Source organism: Epinephelus fuscoguttatus, linkage group LG14, assembly GCF_011397635.1.
Source record: "Epinephelus fuscoguttatus linkage group LG14, E.fuscoguttatus.final_Chr_v1".
Classification (NCBI taxonomy): domain Eukaryota; kingdom Metazoa; phylum Chordata; class Actinopteri; order Perciformes; family Serranidae; genus Epinephelus; species Epinephelus fuscoguttatus.
In genome coordinates this window covers 19,293,088-19,314,214 of record NC_064765.1, presented here as the reverse complement: position 1 = coordinate 19,314,214, position 21,127 = coordinate 19,293,088, and the positions used below count along the sequence as shown (strand labels likewise).

The window sequence follows — 21,127 nt, the reverse complement described above, 5'->3', positions numbered from 1 at the left end:
ATAAAGAAAAAAAATGGGAGGTGTGGGAAGTTTTTTAATTATTACTTTGCATTTTGAAAATAAAGTTGATATGTCGAGAATAAAGTCAACTCATTTGGTTCATCAAATTGTGTCTTGTGATACAATCCTCCACAGGTGTAGCAATGGATACCATTGCATCGTCCATTACCAGCAAAAACTTCCCAAAGTTTTTGTGGTTTCTCCCTTTGAACAGATGCTAAAGTCCTAAAAAAGAAATAACAGCCTTGTCACTAAAACCAATTCTGTACAATTTCACCAGTTCATCTGCACAATGCATTTGTGGAGGCAGCCATGTGCTAAAGCGAGTAGTTGTAGTTTGACTTTTTTCTCAACATTTCAACTTTATTCTCCTAATTCAAAACAATCAAAAAAACTTCCTCCTCTCATTTTTTTTGTCCTGAATGCGCTTCCGTACCTAGAGTGAAGACATTGTTTTAAAAGTGAAATTTCAGCATCACACTTTGACACTCTTCCTAATTTCTAAAAACACTTCAAGGCCACTTACAGTCTACAAATGGTCTTTCTGCTGCGAAACAAAATGTCCCAGAAAAACACCAATGACCCTCCCTTTGCTGTGACATGACAAATAATAACAACCTCCAGTTACCAAGTAACAAAAACCCAGGGATTAAACGTAGCATCCATAGTCAAGATGAAAGAATGATGTTTGTAGAACTATGTTTTGACTTTCCGGGATTTATTCTGATCATTCTGTCCTTTAAAGGGATTATGGGAAAGGTAACGAAGGGGCCTGATAGTCGCTAAGATCATTGATAAAGTTGGTAGGCTCCACCTAATTCAGGAAGAGGCCACAGACTGAGGGACATGGGTATAAAACGACATGACGGGACAGACGTCCTCAATAAAAAGCTAACCTGCACAGAGGCACAATGAAGAGTCAACTCTCCCTCAACATGGTAATACTCTGTTTCTATCTCAGACTTACTCATGTCTTGATCCAACAGATTTCTGACTGACCATTTTCTGTTTTATTAGGTAACTGCTGCAACCACAATGGGCTCAGTGAGATCAGCTGGACTGAATCTTCTCCTGTTGTCTTTTCTACTTTACATAGCTGATTCTTACCCCAACATTGACTTACCAAACAGTAAGACTGTTAAGTGCTCTCGTCTGCTTTTATTTGTCTCTACTCACAAAGATTATACACTGTGCTTTTAATCTCAATCTCAAGATCTCAAATGTCCCTGGCACTGTATCACAAGCTGTCCATGATCAATAGTATCGTCTTTCCTCCAGTCGGCTGCGAGGAGTGCACACTGAGGAAGAACAGTGTTTTCTCAAGGGATCGTCCGGTCTACCAGTGTATGGGCTGCTGCTTCTCCAGAGCATATCCAACGCCTCTCAAGGCCATGAAGACAATGACGATCCCGAAGAACATCACCTCGGAGGCCACGTGCTGTGTCGCAAAACACAGCTATGAGGTACAGGAAAACAACGACATGTCTACAACTACTACTACTGATAATAATAATGATATTTATTTGTGTGTGTGTGTGTGTGTGTGTGTGTGTGTGTGTGTAGGAATAGAGCTTGCCCAGGGAAATGAATGTTAGGTCCAGCACTGGTTAGGTCAGCAGTAGTGTAAATAAACTAAGTTCATTTACTTAAGTACAATTTTTAGGCCCTTATATTTAACATAAAGGTCGAATGGCTGTATTTTGGGAAATGGTATGTAAAGAACTTTAGCACATACTATGATGGTTCCTAACAGTTGTTTGGTGCTTTATCTATGTAAGAAGCCATACTTAGTACACTACATAGTATTTTCTCTGAGGAAATTGTTATTGCTAGGGATAGATATTAAAATACATATTGCTAGTAGCAAGTATCACTAGGAACTGGGGTAGAGAAACAGCACCAATGAAGGACCAATGGCTAACAACTGTGGAAGATTTTTTTTTTTCAGTGGAGATATTGACACACATACTGAGACTACAAGAAGCACAACTAGAAAGAAAATGGGAGAAATGGACTCCATGCAAGACTCAAAAAGACGACACTGGCCTGGATAATCAATAGACACACTAGTCCTTCAGGCTGTAAAAATGTGTATTTACTCAAGTAGTTTTTGTCCAGTCAGCTCTTATTTTTTTTCAGTTATTTTATCATTCTACTATGCTGTTGTAACCAACATGTGAGAGTCACAAAAATTGTTTTAATAAGTTGAGTGTGCAGGATTTAGTAGCATCTTGCGGTGAGGTTGTAGAACTGAAACCTCTCCCATGTGCCAAATGTGTATGAGAGCTACGGTGGCTGACCCTGTCTATGACCTTATGACCCTATGACCCTATCTAGAGCAGTGTTCCATATCCATATGTAGTTATAAATGGCTTATTCTAAGGTACCAAAACACAACGATTCTTCGTTTCAGGTAATTATAAACTAATAAAAATATAGTTAGGAATATTACAATCCATTTCTGTCAGTAGATGCGCCTAAATCCTACACACTGGACCTTTAAATAATTCAATGTTATGCTATTTTATACTTCGACTTCACTGCAGTTCTGAGGAAGATATTGTGCAACATAACAGACATGCTTACAATGCACTGTTAAAAATTAAACAGTGGTTCCCCACCCTTTTTTGGTTACAGAAAATCAGTGTCTATTTGGAGGTCCTTGATATGTTTCAGATATCCATTAGTTGTTTGCAGTTCCACCAAAATTCCCCTTGAACTTCTCAGATGGTTTCATTTAAGTGACTGTTCAAGGTCCAAAGAGGTGAAATTACCCAATATTTAACAAAAAGCAAAGATACAGATTTGTGTGAGAGAGCTTTGGTTTTTCTTCTCTGCATCGATCATCTCACAGACACCTCTTGGAGGGGCTCTAGATTGGGAATCATCTGGTCAGTCACAGGGGCCAGTGTTCTGCAGGATGAGTAATTTTAGTTTTGATACGTTAAAGAAGTCACAACTGCCTAAATCTGTCTTAAAAACAATATCCAGGTGCCCAAATGATCACTGAAACAAGTTTTGCTTTCTGCAATCCTCACTCCAGGTCATACTGGCCATACTGGACAGATTCCTGTCTGTTATTATGATGAACATTTAGCTGAAGATACTCATATACCTTTACTCACCTTTGCTCACACTTCTAAAAACAGCATTTGACCATACAGCATGTGCTGCTGCAGACCGATGTGACTCTGTCAGTAACCACTCATATGTCTTCCTCCTCACCTGCGCCTCTTTCAGACAGAGGTGGCCGGCATAAGGGTGAGAAACCACACAGACTGCCACTGCAGCACCTGCTATTTCCACAAGATATGAAGACGAGAAACCGGAGGACCATTCTGCAGCGCTCGGCTTGGCAGCAAACTGTGCTTCTTTTAATTTGCACAAGCTCTCTGTTTTAAAGTTTATGTTCATGTGTTGCCAGATGATATTTTTGTGGCGGTTATGTGTCTGTGTACTTAGCCTACATTTGGATAGATGTAGTACAGGAGTAACTGTAGACTGAAAAGCAATTAAAATGTGCAACCCAGATGTTATATTGTCATGATTGTGTCTGAAACTGAAATGCATTGGATTATGGTGTGAGTGTGCTGGGAGCAATTGTTTTGTGAATGTTGCAAATCACCAAATTGCTTTGGATAAATGACCAATGTAGGTAATAAGCACAAAAGTAACTGTGTGAAAGTGAAAATGGACTTTGAGGTTAATAACAGGTTTGTACCAGGACAAATCTGACTCCAATCACAACTGGCAGCCAGATATAAAAAGCCAATAAACAACCAAACTGAAATAGAAGCCAACATCAGAGAGAAGTCTTTATAATGCTCAAAAAAGGGGAAAATTATGGCAATATCATCCTCTACAATTGCATGACAACTGAGCAAACTTTATTTGCTGATAAAAATGGCTCAATACGATAAAAAAACCCTCTAGAACAGCTTCAGAATTTACACTTTGACATTAAAAGTTTATCTAATTTTAAGTTTGTGTCAGTGGTGGTGCGTGGAAATTTAGAATAAATCCATCAGTTTATTTGTGGATATTAATTTAGCTTCATTTTGTAGGTTATACAAAATTTCAGTCATAAGAACTATACAATGACTAGTAATATTTTGGAGTCACTCTTTTTTTAGTTTTCGTAATATACAACCGCAAACATAACACTTTTTTAACACTTATGTTAACATGACTGAGCCCTGTTAGTGAATATGAGCCCTGCTGATGTGTCCCAGCCGTTTCACACTGGATCAGGGATGTTGCTGGAGCTGACCCTGGTGTGCACTCTCATTTTTCTGGAGCATGGGTGGATTATGAGACAGTGGGCCCCTGGGTTCAGATATGCAAAAGGACCCATCAGCGCCCCTACAGAGAAACTAGACACACAGACTTTGTGGTGGATTTGTGTCTCTTTGCAGTCGTTATGCATCTTTTTTGTGGCTGTGTGTCTCTTTGTGGTCATTTTGTGTCTCTTTGAGGTAATTTTGTGGTTGTTTTGTGTCTCATTCTGTCTAGTTCGTGTTTCTTTGATGTAATTATGTGTCTCTTGGTTGTTTGGTTTCATTTTGCAGCAATTTTGTTTCTCCTTGTGGTTGTTTTGTGTCTCTTTGGTGCAATTTTGTGGGGGGTTTTGGCCATTTTGCACTGTATTCATTTTGTGTCTCCTTGTGGTTGTTCTGTGTGTCTTTGTAGTCATTTTGTGTCTCATTGTGGTTGTATTGCCCATTTTTGTAGTTTTGTTGTGTCTCTTTGCAGTCCCTATTAATCTCTTTGTGTCTCTTTGTGGTTGTTTTGCCTGTTTTCGTTGTTATTTTGTGTCTCTGCAGATCCTTTGCATCTCTTTGTCATCTTTTTTTGTGTCTTTGTGGTTGTTTTGTGTGACTTTGAGGTAATTTTGTGTCTCTGACTTAGCTTTGTGTCTTTTTTGGTTGTTTTGTGTTGCTTTGTAGTAATTTTGTCTCTCTGTGTAGTTATTTTTATGTCTCTTTGTGGTTGTATTGCCTTGTATTGCCTGATTTTTTATCATTAATTTGTGTCTCTTTGCATCTCTTTGTTGTCTTTTTTGTGTCTTTGTGGTTGTTTTATGTCTCTTTACTGTAATTTTGTGGGTTTTCTTGGTTGTGTGTTGCTTTGTAGTAATTTTGTGTTCCCTTGTGCATAATAGTGTGTCTTTTTCAGTTGTTTTGTGTGGCTTTGTAGTCATGTTGTGTCTTTTTTGTGGTTGTATGGCACTTTTTGCAGTTATTTTGTGTCTCTTTGCAGATCCTTTGCATCTCTTTGCTGTCTTTTTTTGCATCTTTGTGGTTGTTTTGTATCTCTTTGAAGTACTTTTGTGGCTTTTTTTTAGGTAGACCACATTTTGTGTCTCCCTGTGGTTGTTTTGTGTCTCTCTGTAATCATTTTGTGTTTCTTTGTGGTTGTATTGCCTGTTTTTGCAGTTATTTTATGTCTCTTTGCTGATCCTTTGCATCTCTTTGTCATCTTTTTTGTGTCTCTGTGGTTGCATTGCCCATTTTTGTAGGTATCTTGCACCTCTTTGCAGATCCTTTGCATGTCTTTGACATAATATTGTGTCTTTTTGATGAAGGCATAGTTTTGTTTCTCCTTCCGGTTGTTTTGTGTTGTCTTTGTAGTTGGTTTGTGTATAGCTTGTTTTTATAGTTATTTTGTGTATTTTGTGTCTTTGCAGATCCTTTACATCTTTTTGTTATTTTTTTGTGTCTTTGTGGTTGTTTTGTGTCTCTTTGTGTTTATATTGCCAGTTTTTGTCATTATTTTGTCTCTTTGACATACTTTTGTGTCTTTTTTGATGTAGACCTAATTCCGTGTTTTTTGTGGTTGTTTAGTATCTCTCTGAGATCATTTTGTGTCTTTTTTGGTTGTTTTGGGTTGCTTTTTAGCTAATTTGAGGCTCCTTGTGGTTGTTTAGATCTCTTTGTAATCCTTTTTGTGTCTCTTTGTAGTTGTAGTGCCCATATTTGTGTCTCTTTGCAGACCCTTTGCATCTCTCTTTGTGGTCTCTCTGTGTCTCTTTGTGGTCATTTTGAGTCTTTTCCTTGTCAGTATATGTTATCTTGAGCGAGATTTTGCAGGTGAAGGCCAGGGGGACCCTGACACGTTGGGCCCCTGAACCTGTGCCTGGCAGGCCCATGCAGTAATCTATCCACACTCTGGAGGGACAAGAACAACACAAATATCATGCCTGGTGGATTTTGAAGGTTGATTAAAACGTTAGTGAAAATACAATAGATTTTCCTTCATGTTGGAGGTTGTTTGTGTAATGATGCACAGCGCCTGGAGGTCATCGCTGACCTGCAGTATCTTTGCAGGGATGATAATAGCATCAGGGGAATCCAGCAGTCCAATCACTCTGAGATTAGCTGATGAGCAAACATTTCACGTCCAGTCTGTGTGCAGAGTGTCATTTTGTGTCACCGCTTTGTTGACATCAGGGGTATGTGTGTATGTGGAGCACACTGTGTGCTCTCCCTTCCCCCCTCTGCGTGCGCGTGCGTGTGCCAGTCTGGCAGCGTAACATCTGTGCGTACGCGGTCGTGATTGTTGTGAAGATGGCGGAGGGGGAGACAGAGAAGGAATATGACACACGGAAAGCTATCGAGGAGCTCCGAGAGCGGTTCCAGGGTTTGACCACAGCTTTGAGAGAGAGCTCGCAGTCTCCGCTGGAGGCCTCGCTGCATTTCTGCCAGGAGTTTTGCCAGGTTAGCCCGTCCTCCTGCTGCTCATCCCGGGCAGCCTGCAGCCCCTCTGGCTTCCTGGCCGAGGATGCGCGTCTACGTTTGCTACAACAATGTAGCTAAGGAGCTATGCTGCCTAGCTAGCAGCCTGGCATTTCAAGATGAGGAAAAATACTCCTCGGCGGGTTTCTGCTATTCTCTCAATGATGTGTGTCCGTGGCGTGGATTTACACGCAAAGTCTGACCATCCATGCGGCGAGAAGTCACAGCAGTGTGTGCGCGCCGTGCATGTATTACTCGTATTTTCCAGGCCAGATAGCTAATAGCAGATGAATGCTGCTAGCTGGTATGCAGGGTCCCCCTGTCCTGTGCAGTGGTCATGCTGTGCAAAAAATGGGTAGCTACGTTAGCGAGATTTTACACAGCGATTGCATTGATATGCACTGAAATGTGCGCTTGTGTCGCCCGTGGAAAATACCATTCACGCGTAATAACGCTGCATCTCCACGCTGGGTTTAGCTTGGTGTAAAAAGAGGCTACTTTTGTGAAGCTGTTGTATTGTACGGAAAGATCAATGATTTTTTCCAAGGTGCTAGCCCAGGCCTTTGCACTAATTAATCCAGCTACCCACACCAGCGGAGGTGTTTATTACAGCCTTATAGCCAGCCCCAGATAAAGATGTTAGATTGATGTCAATGTTAAAGCAGCCGATGTGCCTGCAGCTGGCTCAGACTGTGATTTAAAAGGGGAAAGTGTGGCAGTGGTCACTGACTCCATTACACATCCCTCCTCATTAATTTGCCCTGACCACGAAAATATGATGCGAGGTCTCCATTTAGCTGATATGCCCACCGATGCTGCAAGGATTACTGTCAATGCACCAAATGAGTTTTGATCATTGGGTTGGTTTGTTTTGTGTGGAGAGGGATTCATTCAACTTTAAAGTTATTTGAGAAAAAGAGGGGGGACGAGCCTCCGGGGCTGCAGGCTGGAGCTGGAGCTGTGTGCAGTTCAGGCATGATGGAGGTTTATCTGCTAAGAGTACAACTACAGGGATAATGGAGTCATTCGGGATGAAATGGATCTGTTTGAATATGTGTGTGTGTGTGTGCAGAAGAAATTCATTGATGAAGGTTAGGCGTTACTGGAGCTGGGTGATGGGGGGGGGGAGGGAAGATTTTTTTTTTCTGCAGGGCCACATAACTTTGGTGCTTTGTTGAATTAGGTGTCTACATCTGGGCTGAATTATGTGATCAGTATGATATAAATAACTATGGATCCATGTGTATTTTTATCCTTTTTTTGATATGTAATGAGAGCATGCCTTTTTTATTCATCTAAAAGTTATTTGTGGCCTTTTTTTAAAATCAAAGCAAACCACAAATTAAAAGTTTTACTGTTTACACTGAATCCAAATTGAGATCACATCTTTATATTCAGTCCTAGAACAGCGGATTGAGTTTATTTTCTCACCAAGTTTGTATTATTTTAATACTGTAGTAATTACAAAGCCTACTTTTTGTCTTTTACTACCAAGGCGAAACTTTTCTTGGCTCATACTATAGTCGAAGGAGCGTCACTAAGCTTATTTTGCCTGTATTTAATAACACCTATACAACTGTTGAGCTAAAAAAAGAACACAGAAATTTCCAATAAGGGCAAAATAAGTCTGAATACATTACTGTTATTTCCATTATTGATTAATCTGTCGGTTTTAGGATTAAGAATGTATAAGTACATGGTATAGTTTGCCAGTCTGAAAAGCATCAATGGCACTTTGATTGATATGAACAACCAGAGCTGACGTAAGTGCTGTAAAATAAAGTAAAATAACATAAGTGTGCTTCATAAATAAACTTAATTTAAATGTAAGTAAAAGTCCTTTATTTATTTATTCTAAGACACAGATGACACATTTTGACTTAAACAGTCTTCATCAGGGTTTAAAAAGTTTTTATATGTACCATAAAACTTCAGTGAAAAGCCTAGTCACAATTACGAGCCCAGTGTGGCTACACATTTTGATAAATGAAGGCCTGTCTCAATTAGAAATCTGGTCTGGTTGCCAAGTAGTTTATTTTTATAATAGAAGTTTTTTGGATGTATAAAACCAGGTCGCTGGCGACCTCAAATTATGTGTCCGTTCCTTGATTACCCTGTAAGCTATTCATATTCCTTTTGTCCATAAGGGTCCTCACATGAAAAGAATCTAAAGGGTTTTTCAGTGATTTAAGTAAATAATAGGATGGGCTATTAATTAAAGTTTCACAGTATTTATTAAGTTTTCATATAATAAGTTTAGGATTTTTACTCTCAGTCATTGTTTCTTATTCTTATTTGAATACGTCCCCTGTCCCCAAAGAGCACCAGATATTTTATATTAGCCAACACCTGGTTTCTTGCCCCAGTGCAGCACTCCATAGTTTCCCTCAATTATCAGCCACTTTAGTTTTAAAGTAAATAGATTATTCACTGAGTTAATAAAATGACAGAAAATTGTGTAAAATGCCAGTGTAACAGGTAATGTCTCCAATTAGTTTTTTTTCTATTAAGGCAGTTAAAAAAACATTTACAATAATTCAGAGAAAAAAACGCGAATCCTCACATTTGAGAACTTTGAAACAGAGAATGCGTTTTTGCCCGAAAAAGGACTGATTGTTTTAGTGCTAAAGAATATATTAGTTATTAATACACACTGTTTGTTCTTACTAACATGCATTTTTAGAGTGTCTTAAAAACAACCGATTCATCTGCGTTTTTTATTCTAACTGCTCTATTTTTATGTTTCTTTCAGGTCCTTGTGGAGCATGCCGGCCGTTGGAAAACCGATGAGGATCCACTGCCTTTGCTTGAGGTCTACACTGTGGCCATCCTCAACTTCGCCAAGGCCGCCTCCTGTCTCTCCGCCGAATGTGAAAACGTGCCACTCCTACTTGAAAAGTTAGCACTGTGAGTAGAAACTGACACAGGTGTCGCAGAAAATAATTCTCAAAATCTTGAATTGCTTTTCTTATTCTTTCTAACAGCATTTCCCTCATGAACTTGATCCGTAATCTGTGTTATACATTATACATTATACATTATACACTGGGGAAAGCATCTTCAGTGAGTCTCAACTTTTGTATAATTGTGCAAAGTCGATGTAGCAAAGAATGGGTCACAGGTGTTGGATGTGCACATGACATAAGAATAGGGCTGCAAATAATGATAATGTTTGTTTCAGATTAATTTGTGTATTGTTTTCTTGTTAAATCAATTAATCACTTGGTTAAAAAATATCCCAGAGCCTCAGGTCACCTCATCAAATTTTGTTTTGTCCAACCAACATTTCCAAACCAAAAACATTGTTAGTTACTATAATGTAATACCAAGAAAAACAGCAAATCCTCACATCTGAGAACCTGGAAACATCCCATTTTGGGCATTTTGGGCTTGAAAATTGACTTAAATTATTAAGTTTTCATATGCTATTGATTGAATAATTGTTTGCAGTTTCCCTGGTGTAGTTTTGTCTCTTGCTGTCTCAGCAGTCGTGATTGCAGAGGCAGACAGTGATCTTACATGAAAGATGCTAAGTATTTGACAATAAGAATGAAACCAAACACTCCTAAATCCCAGAGGAAATTTAGATATGAAAAGTTTTGAAATACTTTGCAAACAGTATTGAGGAACTATTATGTGCTCTTGAAGTACCCATGAAGGCAAAGTCCTTGAGGCTGTAGTCGGAATAGAAATGTAGGCTACCTCTTGGGGAGCGTCGACATATTTGGGATGAGCTGCAGAGTATACTTTGCACATGGAGGCACAGTGCACACACAGATGAAGAGAATCAGAGAGTTATTAATGTCTAAGATGTTTTTTTTTCTGTAAACCCTCGATCACAGTTACTGATATTGCCACTCTGAGCTGTTTTTCATTTCTACTGTATGAAAAACAACAGGGGCTATTTAATAACACCGACATGTACACCTATATTGATCCATGTAGCGAAAGTGTCTCACTTTACACGCCCCGTTTGTTCTCTTTGTCATCTTTATTATATTGCCCAAATGCCACACTGACTTTACCGCGCCATACTTTGTGAATAGTTATTCTGGTACCCTTAATTTTGTGGAGAGTGTGTGCACAGCCTTGACCTAAATGTGGCTTTAACAAATGACTGTGTTGGATTCACAGGAGCTGTGCGGAGCTGCTGCTCTTACTGCCCCAGCATGTCCCTGGTGCCTTATGGGAGGAGTTCCAGTCCTCCATGAAGGTCAGTGCTCCCAGGGACTTTTTCTGAGGCTTATCTTTGCGGTGATAAGCTACGAGAAGTTGTTAGTAATTAGAATACATTTGGTTTAGCTCATCATTGGAAAGAAATAAATACATGTGAGGTTGAATGTGTGGGTTCTCTCTTAAAGAACGACATTTCATGAAACGTTCTGTTCGCCGCTTCTTTTGAAGAAATGTAAACTGTTGAACGGTGACACATTCCCCACAGTAACATTGTCATAATACTTATTTTAGACTCCTGAGTGTTGAACATTTTAAGTGTGACTCACTGAAGTTTTAGTAATTGGGTTACTACATCTTTATTTATCTTCTTGCAGTTGGCACACAGCCTTTTGCAAGAAAGTGGGAGCACACAGCTTCGCCTGCTCTCAGTTATGGCGCAACAGGATGGCGTCTGGTCCAACACCACACTAAGCAGCATCCTATCCAATCAGACCCCTCAAACTGAGCAAGGTTAGTTGGCACTTGGCTTGAAGATGCACCACAGCTGATTTGTACAGTTGTTACTGCATAAAAGTGTCTGAATTGCATCTCATCTGCAGCTCGTTACCTTTTCTCCCTATCTTCTTTTTGTTTCTTAGTTCATGAGTTTCTTGAGTTGGAAGGTGCCACGCTTCTGAACATGAGAGTAAAGCACCTGATGAAAGTGGACAGCGTTGATAAAGCTGCTGTTCTTGCCAAGATGTGCTCGGAGTATCCGGGATATGAAGGAAAAGGAAACTTCAAACAAACCTACTTGCTTTGCATCTGCATGACAAAAAGTCAAGAGCAGCTAATGGAGGAGGTAAGAAATGACACACAGCAACACAGTCCCTTGATTTAAAGGCTGGCTTGCATTTTGTACCACCTTGTCATTTTCAAGTGCCCAAGTGTTAATGCCCTTAATGCATGGCACAAGTGTATTTAGGGCACATCCACTTTTGCAAGTTAACTGGCACAAAATCTGGGCGCAAAGTCAGATGGATAAAATTTTTGAGGATGGAGCAACTGATTTTGAGGATAAAATGAGTGTCATCTCCCATTCGCTTTTAAGCCAGGTGTTGTTGCTTTTTGCATGATGGTTGTGGCAAACTGAAGAAGTGGTTTTCTGCTGAGAGTAACGAAGTAAGAGCAGTAATGTTACTGCAGCAAATATCATGAGACATTTAAGCAGCAAACTAAAAACCGTAGTTTTAAACTTGAAAGAGGAAACTGAACTAAACTTCTAGCTTCTGAAATAACACTGCTCCTCATACATAAATGCGCACAATGTCTCTCTTAACGGGGAGTCGGATAGCAGCTGTGCAGCACTGCTCTCTGCTTTGTTCACATTTTAGAGAGTGTAATTAATATTTTCCTCATTAATCATGACCCATCCACGCATACTGTGTGTGTAACAAGCAGAGTGTACGTGCGATGTGAATGCTCCTATGTAGGTGCATTATGTGCACTGCATATGCCACTGGCCAACGCATTTTTGTTGGTCAGTGGCGTGATCACTTTCTGCTGCCTCAAAATATCAATACGCTAACAGTGCACTTGACCACACCTCATTTTAAGACCTACGCGGATGGGTGCAAGCACATATGCTACTTACTCAACCATGAAAATGTCAGCTGCGTCGGTCTGAAACTAGTAATGACAGTTGTGCTGCACTGTGTGCTGCTTTGCGCTGCTTTGGAGTAAAATAGGACCCAAAGTCATTGCATTTAATACTTGTGTAAGTGCTCAACAACTGAAATAAAATCTAACAAGCAAAACTCATCGTTAAGCACTTGTTTGATATAATAACAAAATGGTCCAACAGTGTTGTCAAGTATGACATATAGTAAGGCCCAATTTAATTAAACTGTTTCTTCGATTATTTCTCTCTTTCCCTCTAACAGATTGCGTCAATAGACTGTAAAGACGCTCTTGAAATGATCTGCAACTTGGAGTCGGAGGGAGATGAGAAAGGAGCTCTCTGCTTATGTTCTGCCTTTCTCAAGCGACAGCTTCTCCAAGGAGACGTTTATTGTGCCTGGTAAGTGTTGCTGTTTGTTTCAGATAAATACTCTGAGATCACTTACAAAATCACTCTCAGGAATACAGCAGTCATGGAACAAACATATTATGAAATTGACTTTTATCCAGCCTGAAGCAATCTCTGTAATATTGTGCACAAAGATACCCTCAGTGACTGTGTGTTTGAAGGTCCGTGTCTCTTAATAGCTTAATACAGGCATGCCCAAAGTCCAGCCTGGGGGCCAATTGTGGCCCACAGACCGATTGTAAGCGGCCAGTGGCTTGTCTTTTAGAATATAACAATAGCCCCTCCACACAATATTGGTTACTCAAGCAAAATCACTTTGCATTTTTTCCAGTCATGGTAGCAGGGCTATCATATGGTTTGTAGGCATGCACCAAGTAGAACGGTTATCTAACAGTAAAGATTTCCTGCTAGGTATCAGACATGGGCACAGCAAAAAAGTTTGAAGTTGACAGCGAGGGATGAAGCTTTCAGGAGCGTCAGAAACTATAATACATTTTCACTTGCGGGAAGATGGAACAGTTACGTTTGTTTCATTTGTACATGATTTTACTTTGTAACCCAGACGAAGCAGCCCAAAGTTATTTTCATATTATCTAATCTGGCGCCCATTCAAAAATGTTTGGACAACCTGGCTTAGTACTTGAGGGAAGATAGGACAACTGTGAATGAATGACTCAACAACAGTTGAAGTTAAAACAGTGCAGTTCACTTATAGATTTGGGGTCATCTGTAATCTGAATATGTGTAAAGTAATTGTTGGTTGGTTTTAAGAGTTGTATTTGTGATGTTTTGCAGGGAACTCACACTGTTCTGGAGTAAGCTACTCATGCGTTTAGAGTCATCCGCTGATGCATTTCTTGGACAGAGCAAAGAGATGGCTCTTCTCTGTAGGAGCGTCTGTCATATTCTGTTTCTGATCAAAGTAATCCAAAACGAGGTAAGAAGAGAGAAATGGTCTACAAATTTTGTTGCTGATAGCAGAACCATTCCATACAACCATTCACACCAACAATGACCCATATGATACCACATCTGTTAAAGGGGGCTCAAAAGGAAACGCTTGGTATTTATGTTAATTTTTTATTTCCGTAGGTTGGAGAGGTGGGGCTTCCAGTGTGTGTGGAAATGTGCATTCAAGCTCTGAAAATGACATCCAGTGACCATAAAGATAGCAAGTCCACCATCTGCAAGACAATTTCCTGCCTCTTGCCAACTGATCTAGAAGTTAAGCGTGCATGCCAGCTGACAGAGTTCCTCCTCCAGCCCACTGTTGACTCGTATTATGCTGTGGAGTCACTGTACAACGAACCCGACCAAAAGCCTGAGGAGGACGGGAGTCTGCCAGTGCCCAATTCTTTACGCTGCGAGTTACTGCTCGCCTTCAAGACACAGTGGCCTTTTGATCCAGAGTTCTGGGACTGGAAAACACTGAAACGCAACTGCTTGGCACTGATGGGCGAGGAGGCAGCTATTGTGTCATCTATTGACACACTCAACGACACAGACGAACAGGAGGTGGAAAGTGCTCTTGGAAAACTCCCTGAATACAGAGACCTGGAGGATTTTCTGTTAACCACTACGAATGAACTCAATGAAATCACGGACGAAAGAGAGAAAAACAGAGAGGCTAAGAAACTTCGGGAGCAGGGTTTTGTGTCTGCTCGGTTCAGAAATTGGCGAGCGTACATGCAGTATTGTGTTTTGTGTGACAAGGAGTTCCTGGGTCACAGAATTGTTCGGCACGCTCAGAAGCACTTCAAAGACGGAGTGTATCTTTGTCCAATTTGTGCTGACAGTTTTGAAAGTAGGGAGGTTTTAGAGCCACATGTAGCATCACATGTAAAGCAATCTTGCAAAGAGAGACTAGCTGCAATGAAAGCTGCTAGAAAGGTAACCAAACCACCTCAGTCCCCTAAAAGTCCATCAAAAAATTCAAAAGTTGCTGCCAAGGTGAGCATTAGTCCTGTTAAAATTGACTCTCAAATTGGCGACCAGCTGGCGTCTCCTGTTAAGACAGAACAAACCACATCAGACACACATTTAAGTCAAGACTGTTTCTGTCCTGTCAAAAACTGTTCCAAGGCTTTCAAGTTTTTCCGCAACCTCATGGCTCATGTCAGATCTCACAAGAACGACGAAGAGGCCATGAGGTTTTTAGAGATACAAAAACAGAAAGTGGTGTGCCAGTATTGCAGACGGCAGTTTGTTAATGTCAGACATCTTAATGATCATTTGCAGATGCACTGTGGCAGCAAACCATACATCTGCATACAGCTGGATTGCAAGGCCAACTTTAACTCCAATTCTGAGCTTCTCATGCATAGAAAAACGCATCCTGAATTCAAGGCCCAGTGCATGTTCCCCAACTGTGGCCAAGTTTTCAGTGAGGCCTACCTGTTGTACGATCACGAGGCTCAGCATTACCTTACGTACACCTGCCAAACTGATAACTGTGGCAAAATATTCTACTCTCAGTCTCAATTCGTGTCTCACCAAGAGAATCATGGCCCAAATGATGCAGTAATCAGTTTGCCCATTACAAATCAAAACCCTTGTGAGACTTCAAAAGTAGAGCCACCACCAGAGAGCATCCCGAGCAATGAAGTCTGTATTGAAAGGATTAGTACAGACGTGTATATGAAGGAGGCATCAAGAGCAAACACATCACCATGCAGATTACCAGAGTTTGCTAAAGAACCCATCCCTGTGAGAGTTAAACACTCGATTGAAAGCATGCTGAATTCTGCAGGAGATCCTGAAATGAAAGAACCAGAGAAATGCTACACTCCGCTGACAAACCCCACTCCAGCGCCAGTGCAAGCGCCAGTGCCAGTGCCAGCGCCAGCGCCAGCACCAGCACCAGCACCAGCACCTGAGGCTCATCATGCACACCATTATGTGGCTGGGCAAGGTGAGATCCCTCCAGCAAATCCTGTACCACTTGCAACAAACCCTGTGGCAACTCAACAGGGAGAAGAGCTCAATAATGTACAAGGCAACGAACTTCCAAAAGCGGTTCCACAAATAATCTCTCCAAATCAAATAAAGGTAGAAATTCCTTGTTCGCTGCAAGGATATCCTTCCAGCACACCTGCTGTTACTGCTGGCAGTGAGGAGAACCTGCATTGCTGCCCGTATAGTGACTGCACAAGGGCATACAGTACAAACAAAAGTCTGTCCAGGCATGTGAAGAAGCAGCACCCTGAAATATTTGAAGATTGGAAATTGGCAAAGAAATACAACAAAGTGGCCAAAATTACAGCAAAAAAGGCACCGAGTGGGCCAGCCTCACCTAATCAGTCTCAGAACCAAGGGAACAGGCCATATCAGCCAGGAATACTATGCAACAAACCTGGGATGCAGCAAATGGATTACCCAATGGGATCTTCAACCTCACCTGCCCAGTGTTATCCTGGATCAATGGAGCCTGTGCCCATCACTCCAATGGTGAACCCCACACTGTACCCGTCATGGGGAAATAATCCTAGTGGAATGATGCAGTCAGACATGTCTCAGTCCTGGTCTTCACCTCCCATGAATAACTGTTATCCTGATGCCTTCAACATGAACGAGTACCCCCCTCGAGGTTATCCCCAGTGGCAGGCAGACCCTTATCAAACCACAGCGTCTCTCCCGTCTGATAGAGATCATTCAATGGCAGCTATACATGGTCCCTCTATGTCACAACCTCCTTCAGATTCAAGTTTGATGTCTCAGTATGTGTCCAGTTCTCTGATGCTTGATAATGGAGGGCAGATGCATAACGGAGGGCATCAGTATGGACTAATGCATCCAGAGGATAGTGCAGACAGCGTAGATGTGGGAAAAAGCAGTGCAAGTATGACAGGCCAGTTGGATAAACGCAACAGTATCTCAACAATTGATAGCCTCCCTGAGGGAAGTTACCACACTCCATATGCTCATAGTGAAAACTCTTGTCTCACTCAAGGCTCGTTAGTCGATGTTCCCATGAAATGTTTGAGCCCAGAGGCTCAGGTTGCATTAAAAGCTACGCATGAAATAATTAAAACAGAGAATGTGTCCACTCCTTGTTACGAACAGATGGACAACGCCGTGGATGGCATGATTAGCCCAAACAGCGGCATTCACACAGATTTCCCTTATGAAGAGGACTGTCCAAATGCTGACTGTGAGGCCACCCCCTCTGACCCTGACTCGCAGAAAGGAAAACGCAGCAGGTTGAGCAAGAGAACCAAATGGCCAGCTATTATTAAGGATGGTAAAGTCATCTGCAGGAGATGCTTTAGAGAGTTTACAAGCACCAAGTCTCTCGGAGGTCACTTATCTAAACGCTCACAGTGCAGGCCTGTAGATGAAATCGACCTAACGGCTGATTTGCCAACATCTTTCCTTGATTTTCTCAATGATCCCCATGTCCCTGATACTAATGGAGCAGTATTCAGCATGTCAAATGGTGATTTCTCACAGGAATCTTGTTGCTTGACCACTTTAACTTCACCCATGGTGTTGAAACAGGAGCCCCAGTATACAAATATAATGGACTATTCAGACTCCGTACCTTTTCCCCCTGAAAACCAGCAACAAAAGGCCGGAGAGCTGGCTAATCCAGCCCTTGCTGTACCTTATAATGAGGATCATTTGATGGAAATATCACATGCTTTCCAAAGGTTAGATTTGATTGAGGCTGCACAAGGGAAGATGCGGAGTGCTCTGGCATTAGAGCAAAATGTTAGTCATTGTGAAACAGCCCGTGACATCGAAACTAGTAAAACACTGAGTAAAAGTGATGACAAGCCCACTGAAAAGGTACCGAAACCTTTTAAATGTGACCAGGATGAGTGCGAGTACTCATTCATGACAAAGGAGGCATTATTCAAACACTTGAGTAAAATGCACGATTACTCCAGTGAGATGATAGAAGAGCTTAAAAAGACCCCATCCAAACTGTCTCCATATCCTTGTCAGATTTGCCCCAAAACATTCACAAGAACGACAGGTTTGAGAATTCACTATGAAAAAGTCCACAGATTATCAAAGGCAGAAATGCAGAAGCTGAGGATCAGTGCTCGAAACAGGCGTGCATTTAGACTGAACAAGGATGACGGTTTAATTGGCCGTGCAGCTGCTGACTCCAACCGCACGACACAATCTGCAGCTCGGTCTGCAGCTGTATTACCTGCCATAAAACAAGAACCGCTTGACATTGCAATTGCACCTCAAACAGACAATGAGAACAATCCACAAGTTACCGAAATCACTTCACCAGGAGATGCAGTTAAACAGGGCTCCATGCCTGAGGTATCAATTGTCGCACAACTACCACCACCACCACCACCACCACCACCTCAAAACTATGTGACGGATAGGTTATCAGGTGAGGTGGTAACGTCAGTTACTGAAAAAGCCCCAGAGCAACCTCAAGTAGCTGTTGTAAACAATAGTCCAGATGTGAAACAGAAATCCAGTTTACAAGAGAAGCTCAGTCCGGTTGGCAAAGCAAAGGAGCAGCAAGGACGATCAGATGCATCGTTTAGCAAAGTAAAGGAGCCGATGTACAGCCCTACTGCATCTGCTTCATCTTCCCCAGAGAAACCAGGCAGCTCCAAAAGCACACCAACAAAGGACGAACACCAGAGGAAAGAGAAACGGGAAAGAAAAGAGAAAAAGTTGAGTCTCAAAATGTGTGATACAGACAACGCCTACAGTCCATATAGACCATATCGCTGTGTTCACGAAGGATGCACTGCTGCATTCACCATCCAGCAGAACTTGATTCTCCATTACAGGGCCATGCATCAGGCATCTCTGCCTCCCAGCAAACCTGAACCTGAGACTGAAAAGGCCAGTGTTAAAAATGCACCGGAGATCCATCAGAGGATAGACAAAGGTGATGAAGTCAGGTGTCAAGTGAAAAACTGTTCCAGGGTGTTCATGGGAATCACAAGGTTAGTGCAGCATTACCTCTTACTTCACAAGTTCACCCGTGACAAAGCCACCTCCATGATGGCCAGCATGACCATGGGGACTTTCAACTGTGACCGGCCAGAGTGCGCGCTCCCCTTCAACTCTGTGGAAAAGTACATCGAGCACATCAAAAATTTCCACAAGGAAATCGCCATCTCTGAGAGTGGCTCAGTTGATCCAACTTTCAGGTGCGAGTATGAGGGATGCGATCGCGTTTACACTACTAAATCAAACCTCCTCCGTCACCTGATAAAAAAGCACGAATATGTTTATGATCCCAAAGCAAGCGATGGAAGACGGACTAAATCAGTAGGGCTCTTCCCGGGAATTAACGGGAAAGAGAATGTTGAAAACAAACTCAAAGTGAAGAAGAAAAACACTAAAAAGAAAGACGGGAAGTCCATGGAACACTGGACCAGTTTTGGAAAGCCTACACTAAAATCACATGATGAGGCATCGGCCATGTGCACCAAGAAGTCCGCACTGCAGTACCCATGCATGATAATAGGCTGTGATGCAGTGGAGCGGGCTGAGAGAAGTATATTTAAGCATTACACCACTCATGGCCTCACAGAAAGATACATTGAAGACCACAGGAGCCAGTTCATTTTCTGCAAAAAGTACTCACGCGCCCGATTCAAAGAGACAAGCAAAACAGAGGATGCGTCCAGCTCTTCTGAGGAGATGGAGCCAGATGAGGGCGAAAAGCCCAGTGATCAGAAAACAGATGAGTTGGTGGAACGAATTGTAGGCCAAGAAGACAGCAAGCTGTCCAACGACGACAGCGCAGAATCTCAAGCTTCCACCGGGACAGAAGCAGGAATTAAAAGAGGCCGTCCCAGAAAGCCTGCACAACCCACACCAGCTTGTCCGGAGAGGATGCAGACCCTTAGGAATCGTACGACTGTTAACAGTTCAAGAGAGAACTCAAATCCTGGTACCCCCACAGCCCAAGAACAACGTGACGACGCAGTCACGCCAGGGTCTTTCAAGCCTTTAGGACTTGAGGACTCTTTCCTTAAGTTCTTGGAAACCTCAGAGTCGACCCACACTTCCAAACGCAAACTAAACGAAAAATCTAGTGCTGAACTGCCGTCCAAGAGACAACAAACTCAAAAACAGAAATCTGCAACAAAAGGTAAATTAAAAGATGAAATCAAAGGATGTGAAAATCTGGTAGACTTCAGAAATCCACTAAATCTCAAATCGGTGAGCAATGTCAAGATTGTCATGGATAAAACATTTTCAGACGGTGCTGATCTTTTGCTAAAGCAGCTACAAGACATGAAGCCCATGGTCATAATAAAAAAGTGGCTTTATAGTGGATCATAGCCCGATATTTTGTTTTCAACTCGACCTCACTCAGGATTTGAGAAGTTATGCTGCAGAATGGTTTGTTTGTTAATGCATCAGATTTCCAACTGTTAACATTAATGGTCACAGTTAACGATGAAATGGCCTATTTTGTACCTAATGAAAAAATGTCTTGGATGATTTTAAGTATGTATGTTAGTTATAATAACCAGGTAATCCATAGGGCATAGATTTTAGAAACATGTTTGTATTTATGCTTAGTACTGAAGATGTTTTTTTTTCTTTTGCTAAATGGAGACTTTTAAAGAAAAACTATGTTTTTATATATCCCTATGGGATTTCAAGTTCTGTTTGTATTTATTTCATCCTTTTTAAACACTAGTAGACCTATCTGTAATATTTACATGTCTTCCACAAAGTGTTCAATAAAATGTTACTGGTTCTTTTTGTAAAATATTGTCTGCAGATCTTTTTGTGTGGCAATTTCTTCCTGATAGTTTACTTGTTTACAGCATTATTTCACCATAGAGTACATTTGTTCCTCGGGCTTCCTAGATTAATCCACAGCTTTTCATATGGAAAACAGAAGAGTTATGGACATTATGTTGCATATTTAGTTGTTGAATTTCTGATAAAACACTGACACTAGATCACTTAAAATAATCCTCATGTCTACTGGTCATGTTTACTAAATTTAATTTGCACTGAAATTAATTACACTTTTCTGTAACTTTCTGCAGTAATCTAGCTTAAATGAAAGTTTATTCCTAATGTTATCTGCATTGTAACCAGCAGAAATCTATACAAAGAAATTATTGTACCACATGTCCTAACAAGCTTGTACAGACACCTGACAGTAAAATGCATAACCCTCCCTCCACTATAAATT

At 41.3% G+C, this 21,127-nt stretch overlaps 2 protein-coding genes across 2 annotated transcripts; both read left to right on the top strand.

Annotated features, from left to right (window-relative positions):
- The first annotated feature begins 845 nt into the window (after positions 1–845).
- Positions 846–3,529, top strand: cga (glycoprotein hormones, alpha polypeptide). The gene is made up of 4 exons (XM_049596606.1): positions 846–938; positions 1,018–1,129; positions 1,279–1,463; positions 3,241–3,529. Exons 1-4 carry the CDS (start codon positions 912–914, stop codon positions 3,313–3,315), a joined length of 399 nt encoding a protein of 132 aa, XP_049452563.1. The 5' UTR covers positions 846–911; the 3' UTR covers positions 3,316–3,529.
- Positions 3,530–6,453: 2,924 nt separating this feature from the next.
- On the top strand, positions 6,454–20,700 carry znf292a (zinc finger protein 292a). The gene is given in 10 exon segments (XM_049596365.1): positions 6,454–6,494; positions 6,496–6,519; positions 6,521–6,716; positions 9,487–9,641; positions 10,869–10,947; positions 11,285–11,420; positions 11,549–11,751; positions 12,833–12,969; positions 13,774–13,915; positions 14,071–20,700. Coding segments are annotated over 10 exon segments (7,299 nt in total). The 3' UTR covers positions 20,257–20,700.
- Positions 20,701–21,127: the final 427 nt, after the last annotated feature.

Excerpts from the sequence above, each read along its gene's own strand:
- cga (XM_049596606.1), top strand. The coding sequence starts at position 912 with ATGAAGAGTCAACTCTCCCTCAACATG. Across the intron at positions 939-1,017 it reads GTCAACTCTCCCTCAACATG|GTAACTGCTGCAACCACAAT; the intron begins GTAATACTCTGT and ends CTGTTTTATTAG. Across the intron at positions 1,130-1,278 it reads CAACATTGACTTACCAAACA|TCGGCTGCGAGGAGTGCACA; the intron begins GTAAGACTGTTA and ends TCTTTCCTCCAG.